Source organism: Balaenoptera acutorostrata, chromosome 5, assembly GCF_949987535.1.
Source record: "Balaenoptera acutorostrata chromosome 5, mBalAcu1.1, whole genome shotgun sequence".
Classification (NCBI taxonomy): domain Eukaryota; kingdom Metazoa; phylum Chordata; class Mammalia; order Artiodactyla; family Balaenopteridae; genus Balaenoptera; species Balaenoptera acutorostrata.
In genome coordinates, this window is record NC_080068.1 from 109,898,163 (window position 1) to 109,920,981 (window position 22,819).

At 36.6% G+C, this 22,819-nt stretch overlaps 1 protein-coding gene across 2 annotated transcripts in view; it reads right to left on the reverse strand.

Annotated features, from left to right (window-relative positions):
* PPA2 (inorganic pyrophosphatase 2) overlaps positions 1 to 22,819 on the reverse strand; it is an 85,087-nt gene that overhangs the window by 44,622 nt on the left and 17,646 nt on the right. The window contains exons 3-6 of one of the 2 annotated variants that reach the window (XM_057547153.1): positions 20,524 to 20,568; positions 16,131 to 16,184; positions 14,565 to 14,684; positions 7,058 to 7,144 (exon numbers count right to left, since the gene is read on the reverse strand). In XM_057547153.1, coding sequence (XP_057403136.1) covers positions 7,058 to 7,144; positions 14,565 to 14,684; positions 16,131 to 16,184; positions 20,524 to 20,568 — 306 coding nt within the window. The remainder of the gene's footprint in view (positions 1 to 7,057; positions 7,145 to 14,564; positions 14,685 to 16,130; positions 16,185 to 20,523; positions 20,569 to 22,819) is intronic. The other variant, XM_057547154.1, reaches the window with a different exon arrangement.

Genomic DNA, 22,819 nt, shown 5'->3' on the forward strand with positions numbered 1-22,819 from the left:
AAACTTAATAATTAAAATTATTGTAAACACAGTCATAAAGCCTTTTATGATATCCTTCTTAGAATAGATGTCTTGAACCCTTTTTGGAAACTGAAATTATTTATAGATCTTAAAATTTAATGTACTAGGCCTAGAAACTCATACTAAGCAGAAAATAAAGCCATGTATATCATGTTATAATATAAATCTGGCTTCTGCTGCTTGGGGGTAAAAAGACATGAGAATCCTTTGAAACTTGGGGGTAAAAAGACATGAGAATCCTTTGAAACTGCTTTATAGTACCTTTTTTGCAAACTATATTTATCAGTTACTAGTGAAAAGTAAATTTTTATCATATCTGAATACAGCCTTAAGATAATGAATGACAATGAAATAATTATTAAAATGTTAAAGATAGAGACAAAGCAGGTTTCATAAAATGCTTTAAAAAGATTTTAAGTGAAACCAAGAAACAGCATCATGTTGAAGCAGATGTTCCTTGTACTAAAGAAAGTTATTTCAGTGGTTCCCTCAAGTTGCCAATGCCAAGTTTATATGCATGCATTCTTTTCTATAGCCTTTTATTTTTAAAGGTTTAGTCGGCTATAGAGTTTCACTGTAAGCTGAAATCTGAACACATGCTTCAGAATAATTCCTTCATGATTCAAAATGCAGCTTTACATCTGGACATCAAGGTATGCAAAAGAAAGTCACAGTTGTATCTTGAAATTATTTGAGAGAAAAAAACAGATCTTAAACCATAAAGTCAAATAAATCCTTTCAGAACATTTGCAAAATGAATCTGAAATCTTAATATAAATCTGCATGAAGGTGAAATTAGTTTATCCAACAGATTAATGTGACTGTATAAACTAAACTGAAATACCACTTTTAGGAGAATATGCACAATTATATTAGCCAGACTCTCACATGTTTAGGCTCTATTTAGTACCCAGCACTATATTAGACACTATGTATACAAAAAGAAAGCATCCCCTTTCTTAAAGGCTTACAATCTTGTTGGGGAGACTTACACACCTCCCGCCAGGAGGTCCTTTATAAAACAAAAATGTTCAAAGTTATCACACAATCATCAATGAAAGGTGGCCCCATTGGTTAACTCAGTGATGAACCGCATCACTGCTTCTCAGCCAGAGGCAATTTTGCCCTCTAGAGGACATGTGGCAGTGCCTGGGGACATTTTGGGTGGTCACAACTGGGGGGTATTATTAGCATATTGGCGGGGAAGAGGCCAGGGAAGCTGCACCGGACAGCCTCCTATTACAGTATCATCCACCCAAAATGTCAATAGTGCCGAAGCTGAGGAGCCTGCAGCAGACTTTGGTGACAGGGCTGTCTATCAGAATTACTGGGAATCATATATAGTTTTTATAGGCACCTTCTAAATTGTTTTATTTTTATTCACAAGAATTAATTTACTTTGAAATTTCATACAACGTAAGAGCAGATTTGAGACTTGTATGGTTACAAGGGCAAGCAGGAAGCATGTCTGGGAATTATCAAGTTTCATCAGAATGATAAATGCCCTCTGATCTCATAAGCAACAGAAAGGGATTAGACAAACCACTGCCTTGCAATTACACTTTAAAAACTGGAAAGGAAATTCTCTCAATCAAACCAAAAACTCAGGATAAGATGCTTAAAAACAAATAGTAAAATTCTTCTGAATACCCCACAATTCAATTCAGTCTAAAGCAATTCAACAAATTTTGCAGAACACATAATGTTAGATACCAAATGAATAACACTTCTCAAAGAACTTAACTTTAAAAATTTCTGTATCTGTGATTCTAAGTCTATTAACAACTTCCAGGACTCTGCTCCTTTTCCTTTGCCCATTTACATATGTGGTGTTAAAAGAGGCTTTCTTCTATGATGTTCCTTATAGATGATTTAAGGACTAGCCAGGCATAGCCCGGCACAAGATAAAGGAGCGTAGTCCCAACAAAGGCCTATTGTTTAGATGGCGATTAAGTACTTACTTCACGTTTACTAAATATTTTTTCGGGCCTCATTAACTAAAAGAATAAATTGCTTTGGATATAAGATAAAACCTATTGCCTCAGTTCCATTATAAAACTCTCAGTCTACCCTGCGAGGAAATTAATGTACACAGCAGATTCTGTTACTAATTCCTTGGGAATCATACAGTTGACCATGTTTCAAAAATGAGTTGACATTCTGAAACAAGAACGTAGGTATGCCTCAAAGATTTCAGGCAGAATCAGACTAGGGTTACTACAGACTTTTCTAGCTATTATAAAAATATTTCAAAAGATAGGATTTTTAAGTCACAAATATATGGGGTCAAATTCTTCCTCCACCATTCCTAGAGGTGACTGAGGCCAACTACTTCACACAATATTTTAGGACTTGTTTTCTCCACAGTAAAATGGAGATCACATGACTTACTCCTTGATGTAAAGATAAAGAGCAAAGGAAACAACAGATGCATGAACTAGAACACAAGAGGTCTTTCACAGATATTAATATTTTTTTCTCTCTGGGCTCTACCTGTACTTATCTGCTCACACTTGTCAACTGCTAACTCCTGGGAACCTGGAATGAGCAGAATGTAATAGTGGTCTACAACAAAACTTCTGGGCTGATTTAGAATTTGAAGAATGAGGTAAACCTTCAACTGGACCCAATCAATATAAAAAACTATGGAAAGTAAAACTGCTTAAAGCCTGTTATCCTGTGTATTAGGTTTTTACTGTAGTGTAACAAGTTATTATAAATCTAAAGGCTTAAAATAGTGTACATTGTCTCACAGTTTCCATGGGTCAGCAGTTTAGGCACAACACAGCTAGATTCTCTGCTTATGGCCTGACAAGGCCAAAATCAAGGTGTTGGCCAGGCTAGGCTCTGATCTGAAGGTTCTAAGGAAGAACCCATTTAAACGCAATTCTTTGCAATTGTAGGACTGAGGTCCCCCTAAACTTGCTGGCTGTCAACCAGGGACTGCTCTCTGCATACAAAAGTATGCTTTCAAGATTAATGATGTATACCTTGTTACAAATCACTTACATTTAAAACGTTTAATTTTATTCCACATATTTAGTGACTTTGATATGTTTATTTAAAAGCCTGTATATCAAGTTTTCTTAGATTCCCTTGTTTTGTCAATAATGACTTAGTGTTACTAAGTCAAATCAATTTATCAGGTACCGAGATTTTCATGATTTCCAGTTACCAATCTCATTAATTACGTGCTCACTGACAAATTTTTACATCAGTGAAAATAAGATACTTTCATTTAATCTTTTCACTTACACTTAGTATCTGCATAAGGATTTAAATTAACTTAATAATCTGCACTTAATATAAACTGAGTGGCCCCAAGGATTACTCCTTCAGAATAAGAGTTTTCTAAGGAACCTTCCTACATTGTTGGTGGGAATGTTCGTTGATGCAGCCACTGTGGAAAACAGTAGGCAGGTTCCTCAAAAATCTAAAAATAGAGTTGCTATATGATCCAGCAATCCCACTCCTGGGCATATACCCAGACAAAACAGTAATTTCCAAAAGATACATGCACCCCTATGTTCATGGCAGCACTATTTACAATAGCCAAGACATGGAAGCAGCCTAAATGTCCACCAACAGATGAATGGACAAAGAAGATGTGGCACATATATACAATGGAATACTACTCAGCCATAAAAAAGAATGAAATAATGCCATTTGCAACAACATGGATGGACTTAGAGATTATCACACTAAGTGAAGTAAGTCAGAAAGAGAAAGACAAATACCATATGATCTGTTATATGTGGGATCTAAAACATGACACAAATGAACTTACCTACGAAACAGAAACAGACTCACAGACACAGAGAACAGACTTGTGGTTGCCAAGGGGTAGGGGTGGTAGGGAGGGATGGATAGGGATTTGGGGATTATCAGATGCAAGCTATTATATATAGAATGGATAAACAACAAGGTCCTACTGCATAGCATTGGGAACTATATTCAATATATGTGATAAACCATAATGGAAAAGAATATGAAAAAGAATGTATATATATGTATAGCTGAATCACTTTGCTGTACAGCAGAAATTAACACAAAATATTGTCAATCAACTATACTTCAATAAAATAAAAAGAATTAGGGTTTTCTACTATATAACCTTTCCATCGATGTAATGTTATTTAATTTAGTGACTCTTCTTATCATAAAATAAGACACAGGAAAGTGACCCAAAGTATATAGCACAGCATCTGGAACAAAGGAGGTACTCATTGAAATATTTATATTCTTCCTTTAATCTATTCATTTTATACACACTTCACTACCCCCTCTGGAGAAAAAAGGCCAAAAAATAAATTTGTAAACTATAGCTTAAATTTGAAATAAAGCAAACAATTTGGCCATATTTCTGCTGGAGAGATAAAGGAATTATAGAGTCACACAAGCATGAACTCTAGCCCCTATTTGTCCTTATCTGGGTGTAAACTAGAAATCTAAGTTGGATGGGGATCTCCCCTGCAGGAAAGGAGTAAGAGACAGGGGGAAGGAAAAGAAGCTGGGGGTGGGGGGCGGGTGGAGGAGAATAAAAGTACAAGGAAGAAAAAAAGAAGGAAGTGGAAGAATAGAAGGAGAAAAAGCAAAAAAAGAAGGAATAGAAAGTCTAAGAAGAGGATGAAGAAGAGGAGGAAAGGAGGAGGAATAAGAAAGGAGAATGAGGAAGAAGATGAGAAAGAAAAAAGAAGAGTAACAGAAGAACATAGTAAATAAGCAAAGTGACAAAGAATCAGAGGACACTATTTACTGAATAACATTCTGGAAGCCTAAAAGTGCTAATACGACTTTCCAGAGAAAACCGATTTAATCTCAGCTAGAAGAATATGACTCAAGTAATGATTGCATTCGGAACGTCTTACATTAAGCACACGCCCTGTGCCAGGCACTGAGTTACACACTGTAACGGAGTCCCATCCTCACAGAGCTCACTGCCATCTCGGAGGAGACAATTAGACAAAAAACACAGCACTATTGGTACTGAGGAAGCACAGACCAAAGAGCAAGTATGTTAGTGTACGGAGGGTAAAGGGAGACTCCTGAGAGGAAGGGATATTATAGCTGAGATCCGAAGAATGAGCAGTGGGAGGTAGAGTGAAAAGAAGGGGAAAGTAAAATAAAGTGAAGGAAGAGAATGTTCCATTCTACATAAAGGGAATAGCTTGTGTGAAGGCCTGTACATGAGTAACGGCAGATACATTATAGGAATTGGAAGTTCGGTACAGCTGCAGACAAACAGTGGCAGGAGAGGAAGTCAGAAAAGGAGGGGACAGGGACTAAAAAAGAGTAGAGCCGGAAAAGAATCTGGAATCGGGAGAGAAAATAAGACTCGGCAAGGAAACTGGTCAGTAGTAGGAATAATTCAAATGCAATATAATTGAGGACTAGACAAAGCTGGCTGCAGTGACAATGGAAAGAAAGAGATGTAAAGGCCATTTAGAACATAGAATCAGTATTTCATGACTAACAGGATAAAGAGAAGCAAAGGATGATCAAGGATGACCCCTCAGTTTCTGGCTCAAGAACCTGGAGGTGAGGAGGAAAGGAGGAGAGATGTCCTTCATGTGGACAGGAGGAAACAATGAATTCAGTTCCGGACACGATGAGTTTGAGGTGCCTGGGAGACACCCAAGTGTAGGTGTAGGTAGCTGAGAACGTAGGTCTGAGCTGGACATTAATTTGAGAGCAAAACCATGAATGCTTGGGACTGGATCACCAAGGGAGTCTCCACACGAAGTGAAGAAGAGGTGAACCAGGGCACAACCCTCAAGCGAAGCAATGCTCAAGGGGCAGGCAGAAGAAAGGAGCTTGCAAAAGAAACCCAGGAGGAATGAGAATTAGAGGATATCCAAGATATTATGATATAATCAAAGCCAAGCAAAGAGACTGTTTGAAGAAGGAAGATGAGGTTAAAGGTATAAAATACTAAAGTAAATTCAAGTTAGACAAAACCTGTGAAACAGGCCAGTTGGATTTGGCTAAAAGAAAGTTACCAGTAACCTTAGTAAGAGCAGTTTCACTGAAATAATGGGGGGACGGAAAAAATTTTGAAATAGGTTGAAGATTAAGTGGGAAGGAGGAGACAGAGGTCAGTGTTTACTCTATTTACAAGTCTTCCTATGAAAAGAAAAAAGAGAGGAGGCATATGGGAGGAAGCCAATAAAGAAAGAGAAGTTGTAAATACAGGACAGAGAAGAGCTAAGAAAATAGTGTCACTCAAGAGGCAAGAAGGGACATGATCTAGAGCACAGGGGGACGCCCTTGTCTCATAGTAACAGAAGGAAGGGAAGAAGGAGTGTTTCAGGCACAGGTGTCTGGTACTCTAACGGGGAAAGTTAGGGGGTTCCTACATGCTGGTTTCTACGAGCTCTACAAAATTAAAGGCAACATGTTCTGCTGGGAGTGAGAACAAAGTACAAGGAGTTTAATGTCTGCAGAGAACAATAAATATTGGCAATAAGTGCAGTAGAAAATAGGAGAAAGGAAGAATGCGAGCAAAGACACACAGTATTCTATGGGTAGCAGTAACCTATGAAAGCTCAGGTTTTGTTTGTCCCCAGTGGGACCCGGCAGCCTGGAAGCAGGCACAAAAAAAGAGTTCCAGCTGGCTTTCATCAGTGTTGAACTTCCTGTCTGGATAATGGGCAACGACGATGAAGACAGGACTCAGCAAACTTATTCTGTAAAAGGTCAGAGAGTAAATATTTAGACATCGCGGACTGTACGGTCTCTGCTACACTCAACTGCTGCTGTGGTGCAAAAGCAGCCGTAGACCATACGTAAATGAACGGCTGGAGCTGTGTCATTTATAAAAACAGGTGGCGAGCTGGATTTGACTGGCCACCAGCTATAGTTTACCAACCCCTAGTTTAAGAGAAGGAAGTAAAGATACAAAAAAGAACTGATATCAGAGGGATAAATAGGCTAGAACTTTGAAGAGTTGAAGAATCGGTGCCTTCCAAAGAGAACTGAAATTTTATGGCATGAATAAAGTTGAACATATGTTAGAATAACAGCCTATGAAACAAACCTTTGAGCCTATTTCACAAACATCAATAGGATCATTATCTCCACAGCAGTCTGTGCTCTTATCTTTTCGATGGGGATCTTCCCAAGTCTAAAAAACAGAAGGGCGTGGGTGGAATATAGGTTAATACTCGCTATAATGTATCTTAATCTTTCCACATGTCCCTGAAGTTTTACAGATAGCCATAATCCGAGGGAAAAATTCTCAGAAATTAAATAGGCTCAATGCCAACATGCCAGTACATCCCTAAGCATCATAATAATTAAAACAGATTCATACTATTTCCTCCCTTCTGTCTCTCATTTGTCTGTATAATCACGTCTGAAAGTGGGTGGCATTTACAAACACACTCTTCTTCCAAGTTCAGTCAGTGTCTAAATTCATGCTCACTTTTATTTAGAGCTTCAGTTCGGGTGTTCCCGTTGTCTGTGCCCTTGTTTCCACTAACTGTCTGGACTGCTGCTTCCACTACTCACTGCTTCCTTTGACATGGAACAGCATTGGGTCTGGCTTTCCAGGTTTGAAAATAAACTTCCTATACTCTAAGTAACTTCTACTAGAACAAACCCAGTTTTCCCTTCATAAACCAAAGAACAAGTATCTATGAAAGAAAAACCCATTTTTGTCCCATTTCATTCCATTTTAAAAATCCTCTACCTTTGTCATCAAATCTCGAAAACTTGACAAAACCATGAAAAGATGGCAACTCTTTAGTTTACTGAAAAGATTATACCCTGTTGGCTATAAACTATATACATTGAGTATTTTTATAAATGAACAGCATAACGGAAATTTGTTATCAAGTTTAAATATCCCTTAGGCACTATTGTTCCCCAAAAGCTCCATAATTAGCTGATTCTAAATGGAACTGTAGAAGTTCCTTGAAATTATTTCTCTCAGATTTATAAGATGTGCAGAGACTGTGTCATCTCAAGAATGTTACCTAGAATTTCAGATTATCCAAGCTTGGCTCCTCTAATTTTATATAGATAATTTAAAATGAACCGTATTTACAGCTAAACCCTAGATAAACTCTAGTATTTCCCTTCTGATCATAATTATAGCATATTCAGGAATAAACTGACCCATCCTTACCAGAAAGCAAAATCAGTAAACCACGACTAACAACATTTCATTACCCCCAAATACTAATATTACTAATAAAATATAAGGATAATAAAAATAACTGTTAACCTTACATATTGGTTATAGGTGAGAGATACCTTCCCAGTGATATACACACACATATATATATACATACATGTATCCCATGAAGAATGTACCATTATTCACCCCATTGTACAGATAAGTAAACTGCAGCACAGAGTTTAAACTTGCCAAGCTCAGATTCTAAATGGTGGCAATGGGATTAGAACACATGCTATTAAAAATTATGTTATGATGCCCAGATTTTGATAACAAATATTTAGTAATTGAATGGCAATTACTTTCAGATATAACCTTATTCATGATTCTCTTCTTTTAAATTCTCTTACTCTCAGAATCTCCTAAGTATATTTTCCTACTGTTGCCCTTACTGCTTCTTGTTTTCTATTACCAGGCATCCATTCATTGAGTTAATATTTATTGATTACCTACTCTCAACCAGGAGTTAGGAACAGAAACCAACAGGACACAGTCAATACCCTGAAGAACACCATGTTGATAAATGGTGTAGTATTTGTCACAATGCTACAAAATTAATCTTAATGTGCTGGAGAAACCAAGATGGAAGTGAAGTATAAGTGGAATTAGAAAACCCAGAGGCAGAATCAGAAAATATCTGAGAGGTTCTTCCTTCCTAATGCAGGAATCCTTTCTTGAACCTTCCTTAACCTCACTCCCACTCTCAGAAGGGAACAAATGTGATAAGCTAGAAGTCACTCTGGCCTGAAGGAAGATAGTTTTTAGCCACAAACTACCTTGGCCAAAACATTCAGACCTCAGTTTCCTCACCTATAAAAAGAATGGCTTAAATAAGACAATTGTTAGATACATCCTAGCCCTGAATTCTATGGTTGTTAGTGGTCATTCATAATCTACATAAATACTACCAGTGAACAGGAAGCTCACAAATTCATGAGATAAATTAGCCCATTTTGGTCAGATTTAATATTTACAAAAGTCCTTTCTTGTACTGACACAAAAACTGTCTTCATATAAGTTGTATTCCATTGGGTTTTTGTGAGTGTTTCTGTTTTTTGAGGTTCGTTGGTCTACATTCCCTTCAGAAACTCCACTTTCAAAATTACCTATCAATTTAGTTCCTTCTCTTGAGGAAATAAGTACATACAGGCAAAATTCTTAAGCTATAACAATGCTGTCAATTTTAGGGCCAGTGGTTCATGATTTCCCTCACCAGAAAAAAATACCATACTATTTCTTTCTATCTCTAGTCCTGCCTTTAACACTCTATACCTTAGGGCTCAGTTTTTTACTACAAAAAGAGAGTCATACTAAATGACTTCTAACTTAACTTAAAAATATAGTATAATTTCAAACAATCACTAGGAGAGGAAATCTTGACAAATTTAAAACTTTATGCCCTCGAGTGAAGCTTTAAGTATCTAACTAGGCAGAGAAACAACTAGAAAAGCACAGTCAGGCTAGAAAAGAAATATCCAGAAGAGGAAATTCCAAATCTTAATATTGGTTTCACAAAAGTGACAAAAGATTAGATCCAGAATTTAGAAATAACTTCTACAGTTAAATAAGAAAAAGAGCAATGCAATACAAAATGGGTCAAAGACAGGAACAGGTAATTCAAAGAGGAAACATGAATGACTTACAAATATATGAAAAGATACCCAGTCTGATCAGAGAAATACAAATTAAAACCAAAATGAGATGCTATTTCAAAAACTTAAAAATCTGATAATGCTAAATACTGGTAATGATGTAAGAAACCTGGAACCCTACTACTACTGGTAGGAGTATTATTATTACAACTCCTTTTGTAAACAATTTGGGAATACCTAGTAGAGTAAATAGGTATGTAACTCAGAACTTAGCAATCTGACTCACAGGCATATACTTAGTAGTATATATGTATATATGTTAAGTATATAGAAAAATTTTAGCAGGGACCCACGAAAAGCTTTAAAAAGGGTTTAAAAACCAATCAAGAGGAATACAAATAATGCTAAACTCATACAAAGGATGGCTATAAAGCTATGAAAAAAAATCAGAATACACAGATTATTGATCTAGCCTAAAACAAACCTTACTCATCCTCATGAAGGTTTTGAGATCATTACCTTACAATCTTATAAATATTAACCAATACATCTGTAATCACCATGAGCTGGTGCTTCAGTCTCTCCAAAAAAATCACTGAATGGTACAGAGCTGGGTATACAGATGCTTCTTGAGAACTCCTTCCTGATCAATCAGAATTCCTATCATCAAGTCAAAGGAAGTAAGATCTACTCAACCACTACCTGAACTTCACCAGCTTCAATTTGGAGCAAAAGCTACTTACTATTGGCAGCTAATATCAATCAGTGGCAATAGTGTCATCACCGAGACAATACTACTGAACACTCACTACGGGGCTAAACTTGCTTTGATCATCTCATTCAATATCCACAATAACCTTGTGGGGTAGGTGGCAGGATGATACAGATGAACAAATAGGCCTAGAGACATTTAGTCACTGGTCCCAGGTTAAAGCTAAGAAGCGGTACTAAATGAAACTTGGGGTCCTTGAACCAAATTTATAATGAAGTTCAAAGTAATAAATACAATGATATTACATTAAGACTGAAGAAATCTTGAAGTTAGTGATTCCAGTCCTTTAACATTATTCAGACAGGTCCTCTAAATATTTACGCAGAAAGTTATTACACTTGAATAATATGTGGGAAATATGAACAATCGGGGGAAGACAAACAAAGATGATTCTTGCCCAGTCCAAACTCAAACTTTGAGGAAGGCATTATTGCTGGTGCAAGGGAAGTTATCAGGGTTAAACAGTCTAGGCAGATGAAGGTCTGAAATGAGGGCGCACAGACGGATCACAAGCTAAATGGAGAGGCTGCTACTTAAACAGTATTCTGCTGCTTCAATGTTCTTCCAAGCGTGGTTGGCTTGGTAACTGCTCTGCACAAACTTCCTGCTGTTACAAGACAAATCGTAAGAGAACAGCAAAACCCAATTACCCACACGTGCCTACGAAGCAAATGCAACGTACACCGTGCATTCATGGATTCATTCATCCCAAAATATTTATTGATCACCTACTTGGTGCCGGACACTAAGCTGGGCAGCTGGAAGACATCAGTGAACAAAACAGACAGAATCCCTGCCCTCATGGAGACTGCATTCTAGCTAAAAGATATTAACAATAAACATAATAAATAACTAAGTTATATAGCATGACCGAAGTTGGTAGGTGTAATGGAAAAGGGAAAAAGAATAAAGTATGGAAGGAGGAATGGGAGTACGTGGGTTAAAACTGTAAAGGATGTTCTGGGCAGACATCATGAAGGAGGAAACTGATCAGCAGACATTTAAGGAGGCAGGACATGAGACCATTGGGAAAGAGTGTCCCGGGCTGGAGGACACAGTAAGTGTGATGGCCTGAGGCAGGAGTGTGCCTGGAGTTTCGAGCAGTCGTGAGAAGGCCAGTGTGGAGGTGAGCGAGCAGGAGGAGAAGCTAGACACGAGATCAAAAACATAAATGGAACCGGGGGCTGGCTTTCATTTTAACAGGCTCACTCTGTCTTAACATCGACAAGGAAGCAAAGAGATATTGGGTACAGTACCTTGCCCATCAACAACTGGCCGAATTTCAACTTTTTATAAACATGAGTCTATGTAGCTATTTTTGTTTGGTGTTTCACTTCTACGCAGTCTATAGCACATTCTTCTGCTGAAGACTCACACACACATACACACACATGCAACAACATCAGTTTGGGTGTAAAAAGATAGTAAAGATCTCTGGTTGAAAACAGCAGAGAGAATACAGGTCTATTTCCTCTTCCTCACTTCCATTCTAGCCACACTGGCGTCCTTTCTGTTACTCAGGCACTCGAGGCCTCCTTCTACCTCGGGACCTTTATACTTGTTTCTTGATGAATTCCCCTAGACGGCCCTGGATGGCCCTCACTTCCTCAGGTCTTTACTAAGATAACTACCTTCCCACTTTCTTCAGGTCTCCCCCCCAGATAATACCACCTCACTGAGGCCTTCTCCCTGTGTAAACTGCAACAATTCCAACACACCCCAGCCCCATTCCCTGCTTTATTTTTCTCTAACACGCTTACCACTATCTGATGTACTGTACATTTTTACTTTTTTTTTTGTCTGTCTCTCTGCCCAGAATAAAAGTCCCAGAAGAATTTTTGTCCCTTTTATCACTGCTTTACCTCCAGTACTTAGAACATGGCCTGGCAAACGTTAGATACTCAAAAAATGTGTATAGAACGAATAAACAGCTCTGTGAAGGAAGGGCTGGTGTGGAAACGCCAAGGGGCACTCGAAACACTGAAGAAGCTGCTGTGGTGGGATGGAAGTGAGGAAGGACAAAGGTTGCAAAACGAGGCTGGAGAAGCAGGGCCACATCATGAAGGGTTGAGGAGCCATGTTAGGAACTTTTTATTTTATCCTTTTAGCAATAGGAAACCATTAAAAGGTTCTCTTATGGGCAAAATGGTATTTTGGATACTAGGTGGAGTATAAAATTTCGGTAGGCAGTGGTGAAGGCAGGGGGCAAAGAGCCAGTTGCAGTCGAACTCTGCTCTAATATAAGAACCACTGCACCTAACAGACCAATATAATAGCAGTAAGAGCATCTGGCACATTCAAACACATCCAGAGGAGCACAAAAATTTGTCAGGACTTTAAACAGATAAACTACAAAAGATGAGTTAGTAGCATCTATTATGCTCCACTGTAACCGCTGGTTTAGTTGATGATCACCCACCCCCAAGAGACTATATAAAGACCATATAATAATAAAAGTACCAACAGTAATAATAATGTGATCACTATCTATGAGGTGCTATTCTAACATAAACATGCAATAACTCATTTAACCTCAACAGGACCATGTGCAGTAGGTACTTTATCATCTCTATTTTACAGATAAAGAGGGTGAGGTACCGAAAGACAAAGGAACTTGCCCAAGGTCACATTACTGGGAAGTGGCAAGCTGGCTCCAAAATCAACATTCCTAGTCACTTATTATGCTGCCTTGACCTTATAGTATCTCTCATTTTTCTTTGTTTATCCAACACCTAATACACAGCTTAGCACATAAATCCTTAATAAATGTTTAATGAAATAAACAAATACATACTTTTTATGGCTCTGTTTTTGTCTTTCTCTAATTCAATGGCTTCTTTGGCCTTCCCCTCATCTATGTCTTCTCTTACAGACCTATCCCCCAAGCTTAACAAAAATATTCTTGCTCTTTCACTGCTAGGTCAAACAGGATGTCTACTTAGGCACCTGGGGAGTCAGAAAACCTGCCTTCTTGGTTTCAACAGACATCCTCATTCTTAGCACACCATGTTAGAAATGCCTGTTTTAACCAAGAATGTATCTACTTGGGTGGTCTAACTGCATCAAAGACAGCCTGACTCTTTAGAAAACATTTTTCTTTTTTCTTTTCCTGTGAATGTTTATTCTACATGGGCAGCTGTTTCTCTGAGTTGGATAAAGCAAGACCTCCTTTTCTCAGATATTTTCCAAAAAGCATCTTGGAATTTCATGCAAAATATTAAAATTAATAAATAAAATTTAAATAATCAAAATTAAATATTCAGATAGACAGATGCTCTAATGGCTTTTATAAACATAAAGGCAGATGCTTCTCTATGTCCCCAAACCTAGACTTCTGAATCTGCATATTCTGAGTTTTACTCACTAAATTATCTGGAAGGAGTTACCACTTCCCAGGAGTGAGGAAACATGAGAAGAAAACAAAAAGGGAGAAGAAAGGAAGAAAAGCAAATAGTGTTACTCTCTAATAGGAATGCTGCTTTACCATTACTTAGTCATTGTTTCCATTGCTTCCCACTTAAAAATTATAAATTCATAATAGTATATAATTAACTTGCTTTATTCAATTCACAATGAGTTCTGAAAGAGGTAACAATTTAAAAGGTTCATCTGTTAAAATTTAAAAAACAAAATTCATGCCATCATACATGAATGTATATAAAACCATAACTTGTCATATCCAAAGAAATGACTGCAGATAAAGGAGATAAAACATTTTTCACCAACTCTTAATAGCCAAGCCCAGAAAAAGAAATGCATTCAAAATGCCAAATGTGATTGTTCTATATACCTAACTCTAAGAACTTGAGTACAGACATATATATACTTTGAAAAAAAAATTTACTGATACAATAAAACTCCACATTAAAAAAATTTATATTCACAAATCTCTCACACTGACATGTCCTCAGAATCAATTTAAATTCAAGTAGTTCACAGGATTTACAAGGCAATTTTTTCAGAAGACAGAGAAATTTTACCATCATAACAAAAATGTTACCTGAGGGAGGGCACCATAATTCCATATATAACCCTTGTGAGGAAAGATATTTGCCACGTAGCGAAGCTTGCCATCCTTTACATCTTGTTTAATGGGATTCAATGGCTCCTTTGTGGCAATCTAAGCAGGTCATGGAACAAAGGGGGGTGGGGGATAAGAAACAATTAATCCTATATTCAAATAGTATTTTTAAAATCTGCCATTATCAGACTAAGTATTCATAATCCAACTTACTGATCAAAGACACTTTAAAATAAATTAAGCCAGTTCTTGTTTCTAATTTACCGTTCTGTATTAAAAAAACTGTCCGAAAAGGAAGCATCAGACTATATTTTTAGGCACTCTATTACTTATGAACTCATTATTTCTAACACAAATAAGAAAGCTTATTGAAATGGCAAGAGGATAAGGATTAATCAACTTGTTCTTTGTTACTAATCTCGGACTTTCTACCATCAATCTTATAATAAAGTTAACTTAAAGATTTTCACCAAGTGATTTCATTTCAAGGTTACCTTTCAATCAAACATATCCAAATTGCCATGCAAAAAGAAAAAAAAAAACACTATCCTATAAAGTATATAAAAAATAACTGAAGCCATGTTTGAATGAATAAACACTGCTTAAATTAGGCAGAATCTCACAGAATCTTGATCCTATACCCAAGTGAGGTAGAGAGTAGCCAGAATGATAAAATATTGTATTTAAAGCAAGAACAAAAGAAGAATCTAATATCTTTACTTTTTCCTATTAAAATATTAACAACAAAAAAATACTACCAGGACTTGGTGAAGGTACTGACAATCCTCCAAATATAAAATCTGAGAAATATATACTGACATAACAATCCTTAAACACTTGAAATAATTACTTGCCATCACATCCAAAGTTGTAGGAGAAGGCTTAAATAACTAAACAAACTAAGTACCATAAATTAAATTTCACTCGGAACTATAAGGGATCTTACCGAACTGAAGATGAAATCCTAAAATTCTGAAAAGCAAAAGGGAAGTTCTTGACAGGTTCATGTCTCACGGAAAAACTTAAAAAAAAAAAAAAAAGCTAACCAGGGGAACAGCAGATGCTCTTAGAAAGTGCTCAGAAACCAAGAGTTGGCCAGCAAAATGCTTTCATTCCTAGTAGACTAAAATAAAATCTAAAGGAAAATTAAGTCCTGAGAAACCAAAATTATCATCAGCCCCAAATAATACGTTTCAGTTGTGTCTATGAACAAAATACATCTCAGAATCTATTTAAGAAAATCTTGAAAATATTTGTCATTTTCAAAGACAGAGGAGTCAAGAAAAATTAAATAAATACGTGTATAACAAACTAGGGAGGCAAAAATGGAAAACACTTTCTTTAAAGTGTAAATTCAGCTTTGAATAATATTTTCCTTTTTGAAATTAGATTCAAAATAAGTTCACAAGAATGTTTTCCATTGTTTTAATTATAAAGAAGTTTGTCAACCATCCCAATTTCAAAATATTATGGCAAACAACTTGAAACCAAGTTTTTATATCATTATTATCATTTCCATTTGATATTAATAGGCTATATCCATACCTCCATTTTAGCATTTGTCCACCGAGGTACTTCTACAACCATATTAAACAAATTCTGCAATTTAAAAAAACAACAAAGAGAAAAAATTTTAAATTTTGCCTTCCTTTATCTTTTCACATATCTCCTGCATGAGAATGCTTTAGTTTTTTTCCCACAAAAAATGTTGAGCATCTGCATCATATGTCTCCCTATGCCTTAAATTCCTTCTAAAAAATTAGAGAAGTTGTTTAAAACACAACAGAATTTAAACCTGATCGTGTCACTTGCCCACTACCGTACAGTGTTAGGAGTTGCTACATTTCTGGAAATACCTTTGCAGGGTAGTGAAAGAACCAGAATGGAGCCAGGAAACTTGTTTCAATTTTTATTTTCCAGCTAAAATAGGAATGAGAGCTGAATGTGTCACTTTTCCAGTCTACAAAGTAAGTGTGATAATCTCCTTCCTCACCCCACACAAGGTTGTTGTGAAGATGAATTACATATTTTAAATGAAAATACAGACAATTATGAAGTAATTTTTTAAATTATAAAACAATATTTAAATCCAAGTTATTATGATCATAATATAAAATTAAGGCTATTGGTATAGGTAGTTATAAAGCTTACAAAGAGTTTTAAAGCTTAGCTTGCATATCTAGTGATCTCTGGTTCCCTAAAGTTATAAAAGGACCACTGCTTCTTTTTTAGCATTTCTGAACTTTGCAGAGTACTTAAAACAAAGGATACTCTACATCAGTGATGAGTAAAAATAATTTCCTACAGTAACGGCCTCACAAAGAGAAAGTCTTACAGGTAAAGTTGACTCGCATGCCATTCTGATATCAGTAACCAACAACTTATCAAAGCAATACTTTAAAACAGTCCTACTCCAAGTGTGGTCATGGACCAGGGCTAATCTGTAATCTGACTGTTACTGGTTCATTTAGAAACATTTATAACAATCTGACAGAGTACTTTTTATGACTGTTGACCTAATAATAAAAATTTGGCACTTGAATTACACTTTTCTAATAATTCATTTTGATTGTATTTTTTTAAAGTATCAGTTCACAACAGATTAGAAATAAACAAACAAAAAAACTGTCCTTCACCACAGATCATTTGGGAAGCAGTGATTAAATATACTTATTCTCAACTGTGCCACACAGCAAAATCACCTGGAGAGCTGTAACCGATTAAAAAAAAGAAAAAGATTTTTAGAGTCCCATCTCCTACATATTTGAATTCAATGGTTCTCAGGTGGAGCCAGGGCACGGCTTATTTTTAAAAGCTTTCCAAGCAATTTTCATATGCAGCCAGAGTTGAGAACCTCTGGTTTAAAGCACTATTAAACAATATCTGGGGCTTTCTCAGTGAAACATGAATGCTATTAGTTCAAAGAATGCCATTTATACAATTAAATATAAATCAAGCCACAAAAATAATGATGGTAAGTTCTTCTAGATAAGACTGAAGTTTACCAGTGACAAAACTGCATACTCATAACGAGATAAGGAACAAAAGCTGAGAATGAATTCTCAACAATTGCTCCTTAGAAGTATGTCTCATACCTATCTTAGCAACCTTATACACAGGCCTGCTGTTATGTTTCATTTTCTATGCTCTTTCATGAGGTACCCCAGCACCTGTTTAAATATGTCTGAAGTAGCTGTTAAAAAGAAAAACCTAAGGAAATGGCAGATGTTCACATAATTTATTCATCCCTGAAAGTCTGGCTATAAGAGAACAAATGCATGCAGATGAATACTCAGAGGTGACAGAGAAGACAAAGCTAGTGACAATCCTTTTACACAACGACACCTACCAAAAGCACTCACAGAGACTTGAATTAGGCCAAAAGAACAATGGATCAGGTTTGAATTTTAAGCCTGCAAACTACACTCTCCCTCATCATTTGTTCTTGATCACTAGGAGTGTATTTCCAGCCTGTTTTTCTTCTCTCTGGCTAAAATGCATACGACCTGTAATTTTTTAAAGCCAATGTTAGTCTGGTTATCCTAAGATTAGTGTTAATTACAAACCAAAAATGGCCTGCTGAAACTTATTAGAAAATCACAAAGATACAAGGGGACACATTTCAAATTCAGAAAGTTGAGTATGGGTCAGGGGCATTTACTTCCTCCTTCAGTTCTTTTCTTTCTATTTTTCCCTTCTATTTTTATTGCACGGAAAAAAAAAAAAAGATGAAAAAGCAGTCAGTAGATTTTACATACTTGGGGAAAAAAATGAGAGGAAATCACTCTTCTATCCTCTTTCTCTTAAGATATCAAATAAACTTTGGATTTGACACTAAAAGCAAAGGCAACAAAAGCAAAAACAAATAAATGGGAATACATTAAACTACAAAGCTCTGCACAGCAAAGAAAACTATCAACAAAATGAAAAGGCAACCTATGGAATGGAAGAAAATATTTGCAAGTCATATATCTGTTAAGGGGTTAATATACAAAATATATAAAGAAATCATGTAACTCAACAGCAAAAAACCAATCTGATTAAACAATGGGCACAGGTCTTGAATAGACACTTTTCCAAAGAAGACATGCAGATGGCCAGCATCACTAACCATCAGGGAAATGCAAATCAAAACCACTATGAGATAGATGCTCATGCCTGTTAGAATGACTATCATCAAAAAGACAAGAAATAACAAGTATTGGCAAGGATGTGGAGAAAAGGGAACCCTTGTGCACTGTTGGTGGGAATGTAAATTGGTGCATCCTCAATGGAAAACAGTATGGAGGTTCCTCAAAAAATTGAAAATAGAACTACCATATAACCCAGCAATCCCACTTTGGGATATATATCCAAAAAAAATGAGAACAGGATACTGAGGAGCTATTTACACTCCTATGCCCATTACAGCATTATTCACAATAGGCAAGACATGGAAACAACCTAAGGGCCTGTCAACAAACGAATGAATAAAGATGTTGTATACATACAAGGGAATATTATTCAACCATAAGAAGGAAATCTAGCCCTTCGTGACAGGATGGATGAACCTGGAAGGTATTATGCTCACGGAAATAAGCCAGAAAGAGAAAGACAAATACTGCATGGCATCACTTATATGTGGGATCTTAAAAATTTTTTAAAGCCGAATTCATATAAACAGAGTAGAAAAGTGGTTGCCAGGGCCTAGGGGGTAGGGGAAATAGGAGAGAATTTTAAAAAACAAAATGAAACAAAACAAAAAAACCCTCAAATCAGGTAGTCTCTGACACACAAACTATGTAACTAAGAATTAAATGTTAAGTTGGCTGTGTGTACTCGGAATACATTTCTCCCATTGAAACAACTGTTTCCAGTTTAACACTCAAAGTCTCTAGGAACCTATAAAGACTTGAGCCCCTGAATGTCTATTCACCCAACATCTAGAGCAATGGTTCTCAAACTTCAGGTGTATAGGATGCCCTGGAACACTTGTTAAACATGTAGACTAGCCAGTCCCCAGCAAGCAGAGATTCTCATTTAGTAGATATGGAATGGACCAGGAATCAGAAGTTTTAACAAGGGCCCTGAGCAGTTCCAATGCAGATGGCTTAGGACCATTTTGACAAACACTAGTTTAGGAAAATACAAGATCGAGGGCCGGCAAAGGTGACAGGAATTAAATAGCCCCACAGCTATATTTGGAAGTGGATTCAAAGGCTGGGGTCATAAGTTTCAGCCAGACGAGAGACTAGATAGCAGTAAGGTTGGAAAGGGAAAAGAAGGCTAAGGAAGTGGCAGGAAAAGCTGCCTGGAAGCAGCAAGATAAACAGGTATCAACAGCAAGAAACGGGATGATCCTAAGTCAAGAAATATGTCAAATGTTCTGATCCTAAGCCAAGAAATATTAAAAGTCTGACAGTCACATACTTGAAAGATTGATTTAGAATGTATTTATTTTAGCATATAGTTGGTATAACTTTTTTTTTTTTCTTCTCTACCCCCAAAAGAGTTGTTCCTGGATCCTAGAATAGTCAGATTCATAAACAGAAAGTAGAATAGTGGTTAGGGGCTGCATGGAAGTGGGAATGGAGAGCTTTTGCTTAATGGGTCCAGAGTCTCAGTTTGGGAAGATGAAAAAGTTCTGGAGATGGATGGTGGTGATGGTTGCACAACATGCTAAAGTACTTAATGTCACTTAAAGTATACTTAAAAAGTGTACAATAGATAAAATGCTAAATGTTATATTATGTATATTTTACCACAAGGGAAAAAAAGTAAAATGGTAATATTGTCCCTAGCTGCCTTAAAGAGTTACTAGAAGAAGAAAAACATCAGAATGCACACAAAAGTTTTGCAAGGGAGAATAATTCAGAATCATTTTACAAATGCAAACTATCATCAAGGTCTTTAAAAGACAATATAAGTGAGACACACAAATAAAAACCTTTAGATATACCTCATATTCATCATTTCTTGCTCTCTTTGTAGGAATGCCATTTTCCTATAAAAGAAAAGATGGTTATCAGAGAAATTCAATTCAAAAATACAATGAGGTACCACCTCACACTGGTCAGAATGGCCATAATCATAAAGCCTACAAATAATAAATGCTAGAGAGAGTGTGGAGAAATGGGAACCCTCCTACACTGTTGGTGGGAATGTAAATTGATACAGCCAATATGGAGGACAGTATGGAGGTGCCTTAAAAAACTAAAAATAGAGCTACCATATGATCCAGCAATCCTATTCCTGGGCATATCTACGGAAAAGACAAAAACTCTAATTCGAAAAGATACATGCACCCCAATGTTCATAGCGGCACTATTTACAATAGCCAAGACATGGAAGCAACCTAAATGTTCATCAACAGATGAATGGATAAAGAAGATGTGGTAAATACCTATAATGGAATGTTACTCAGCCATAAAAAAGAATGAAATAATACCATTTGCAGCAACATGGATGGAACTAGAGATCATCATACTAAGTGAAGTAAGACAGACAGAGAAAGACAAATATCATATGGTATCACTTACATGTGGCATCTAAAAAAATGATACAAAACAACTTATTTACAAAACAGAAGTAGACTCACAGACATAGAAAACAAACTTATGGTTACCAAAGGGAAAGAGGGGGAGGGATAAATTGGGAATTTGGGATTAACAGATACACACTACTATACATAAAATAGATAAACAACAAGGACCTACTCTATAGCACAGGGAACTATAGTCAATACCTTATAATAACCTATAATGGAAAAGAATCTGAAAAAGAATATATATATTGTGTGTGTGTGTGTGTATATATATATATATATATATATATATAAAAAACTGAATCACTTTGCTGTACACCTGAATCATTGTAAATCAACTATACTTCAATTTAAAAAAGAACGTATTTATGATTGTGATATTTCATGAAAGAATACAGCTGCATTGACTGCAAAGCAATGAAAATACGCCTATTGAATAAACATTCCACTACAGAGGCTTCCAGAAACCTGACTCGACAGAGAATCCACCAAATGCCCACTTCATTTTTCTCTCAGCATTCGCATCCCCAGTGCATGAGCATCAAAGCATTTCATAAAACAAATTATCAGAAAAGCTAAATCTCTTTCAAGTATATTTTCCTAGTTTTTATAAAACAAGCAAAGGCTCTGTTCAGTCTTTAAGGAAAGACTGGCAGTTTCCAGTGACTGTGCTTAAAACAGTCATTTCATTATTGAAGTGAAACTCCAGGGAGTGTGACTAACAAGCCATGAAAGCGCTCGGCTGCACCTCCTGCCTGTGGTTTCCACCAAGGTGTGATGACTGTGCCTTCATCAAGCACTTTTAAATTAAGAGTATGTGGTGGGTTGAGAAGCAAAATTATGCCATTCACAAATGCTCGCACATTATATGTAACTTTTACACACCAGAACAACTAGTGGAGGAAACAAAAACTAACAGAAAAACAATTATTCCAAGTCGGCCCGGAAACATTCTTTCTGTTCCTAAAATACCACCACCCAAAGTATAAGGTGCAACCATTCTAACCATTAGGACTGGGAACGAGGGAAACCTATTTACATAACCGCTGTGTGTACCAGTCTCCAAAAGGCCCAGAATTCACCGGTATAGCCCGTTCTACTTTGTCCTGCCCTATCCTCAATTTTTCATAACCCCAAATCTCATGTTCCCCAAAACCCATCCTCCTTAGGCAGAATATTATGCCCACTGGGATGTTTCAAGCTCACTCTTTGTTCCACCTCCACCCCTACCTGCTACATGATTCCTCCGAATATTATTATCATCACTGTTACTGTATAGGTATTATTAGGTATAAAGATTTTGTCACAGCACACCTGAAGCAGCGCCCACCACTCACTCCTACCTTCCTTACCCTATTCTCGTTTCCGAGCACATAACATTATCTGATTGACTTGTTTATTTTCAGGTTGTTAGTCTCTTCCAGCTGAGTGGGAACTATATTCACTTTATTTACCACTGCAACTCTAGTGCTTGGAATACTGTCAGGCTCATAATAAGCATTCAATAACTGTTTACTGAATGAATAAGTCTATGAATAAATAAATAGATGAACGCACGCATTTTTGGCCAAAATCAAAGAGAATTTTTGGGAGATGTGAGAGATCTAGGTTGGATAGCTCACTGGCCAAAACAAAACACATGGACACACACACATACACATACACACATTCACACACACACAGTACTGTGGAGTTCTTTCTGCCCTCTCAT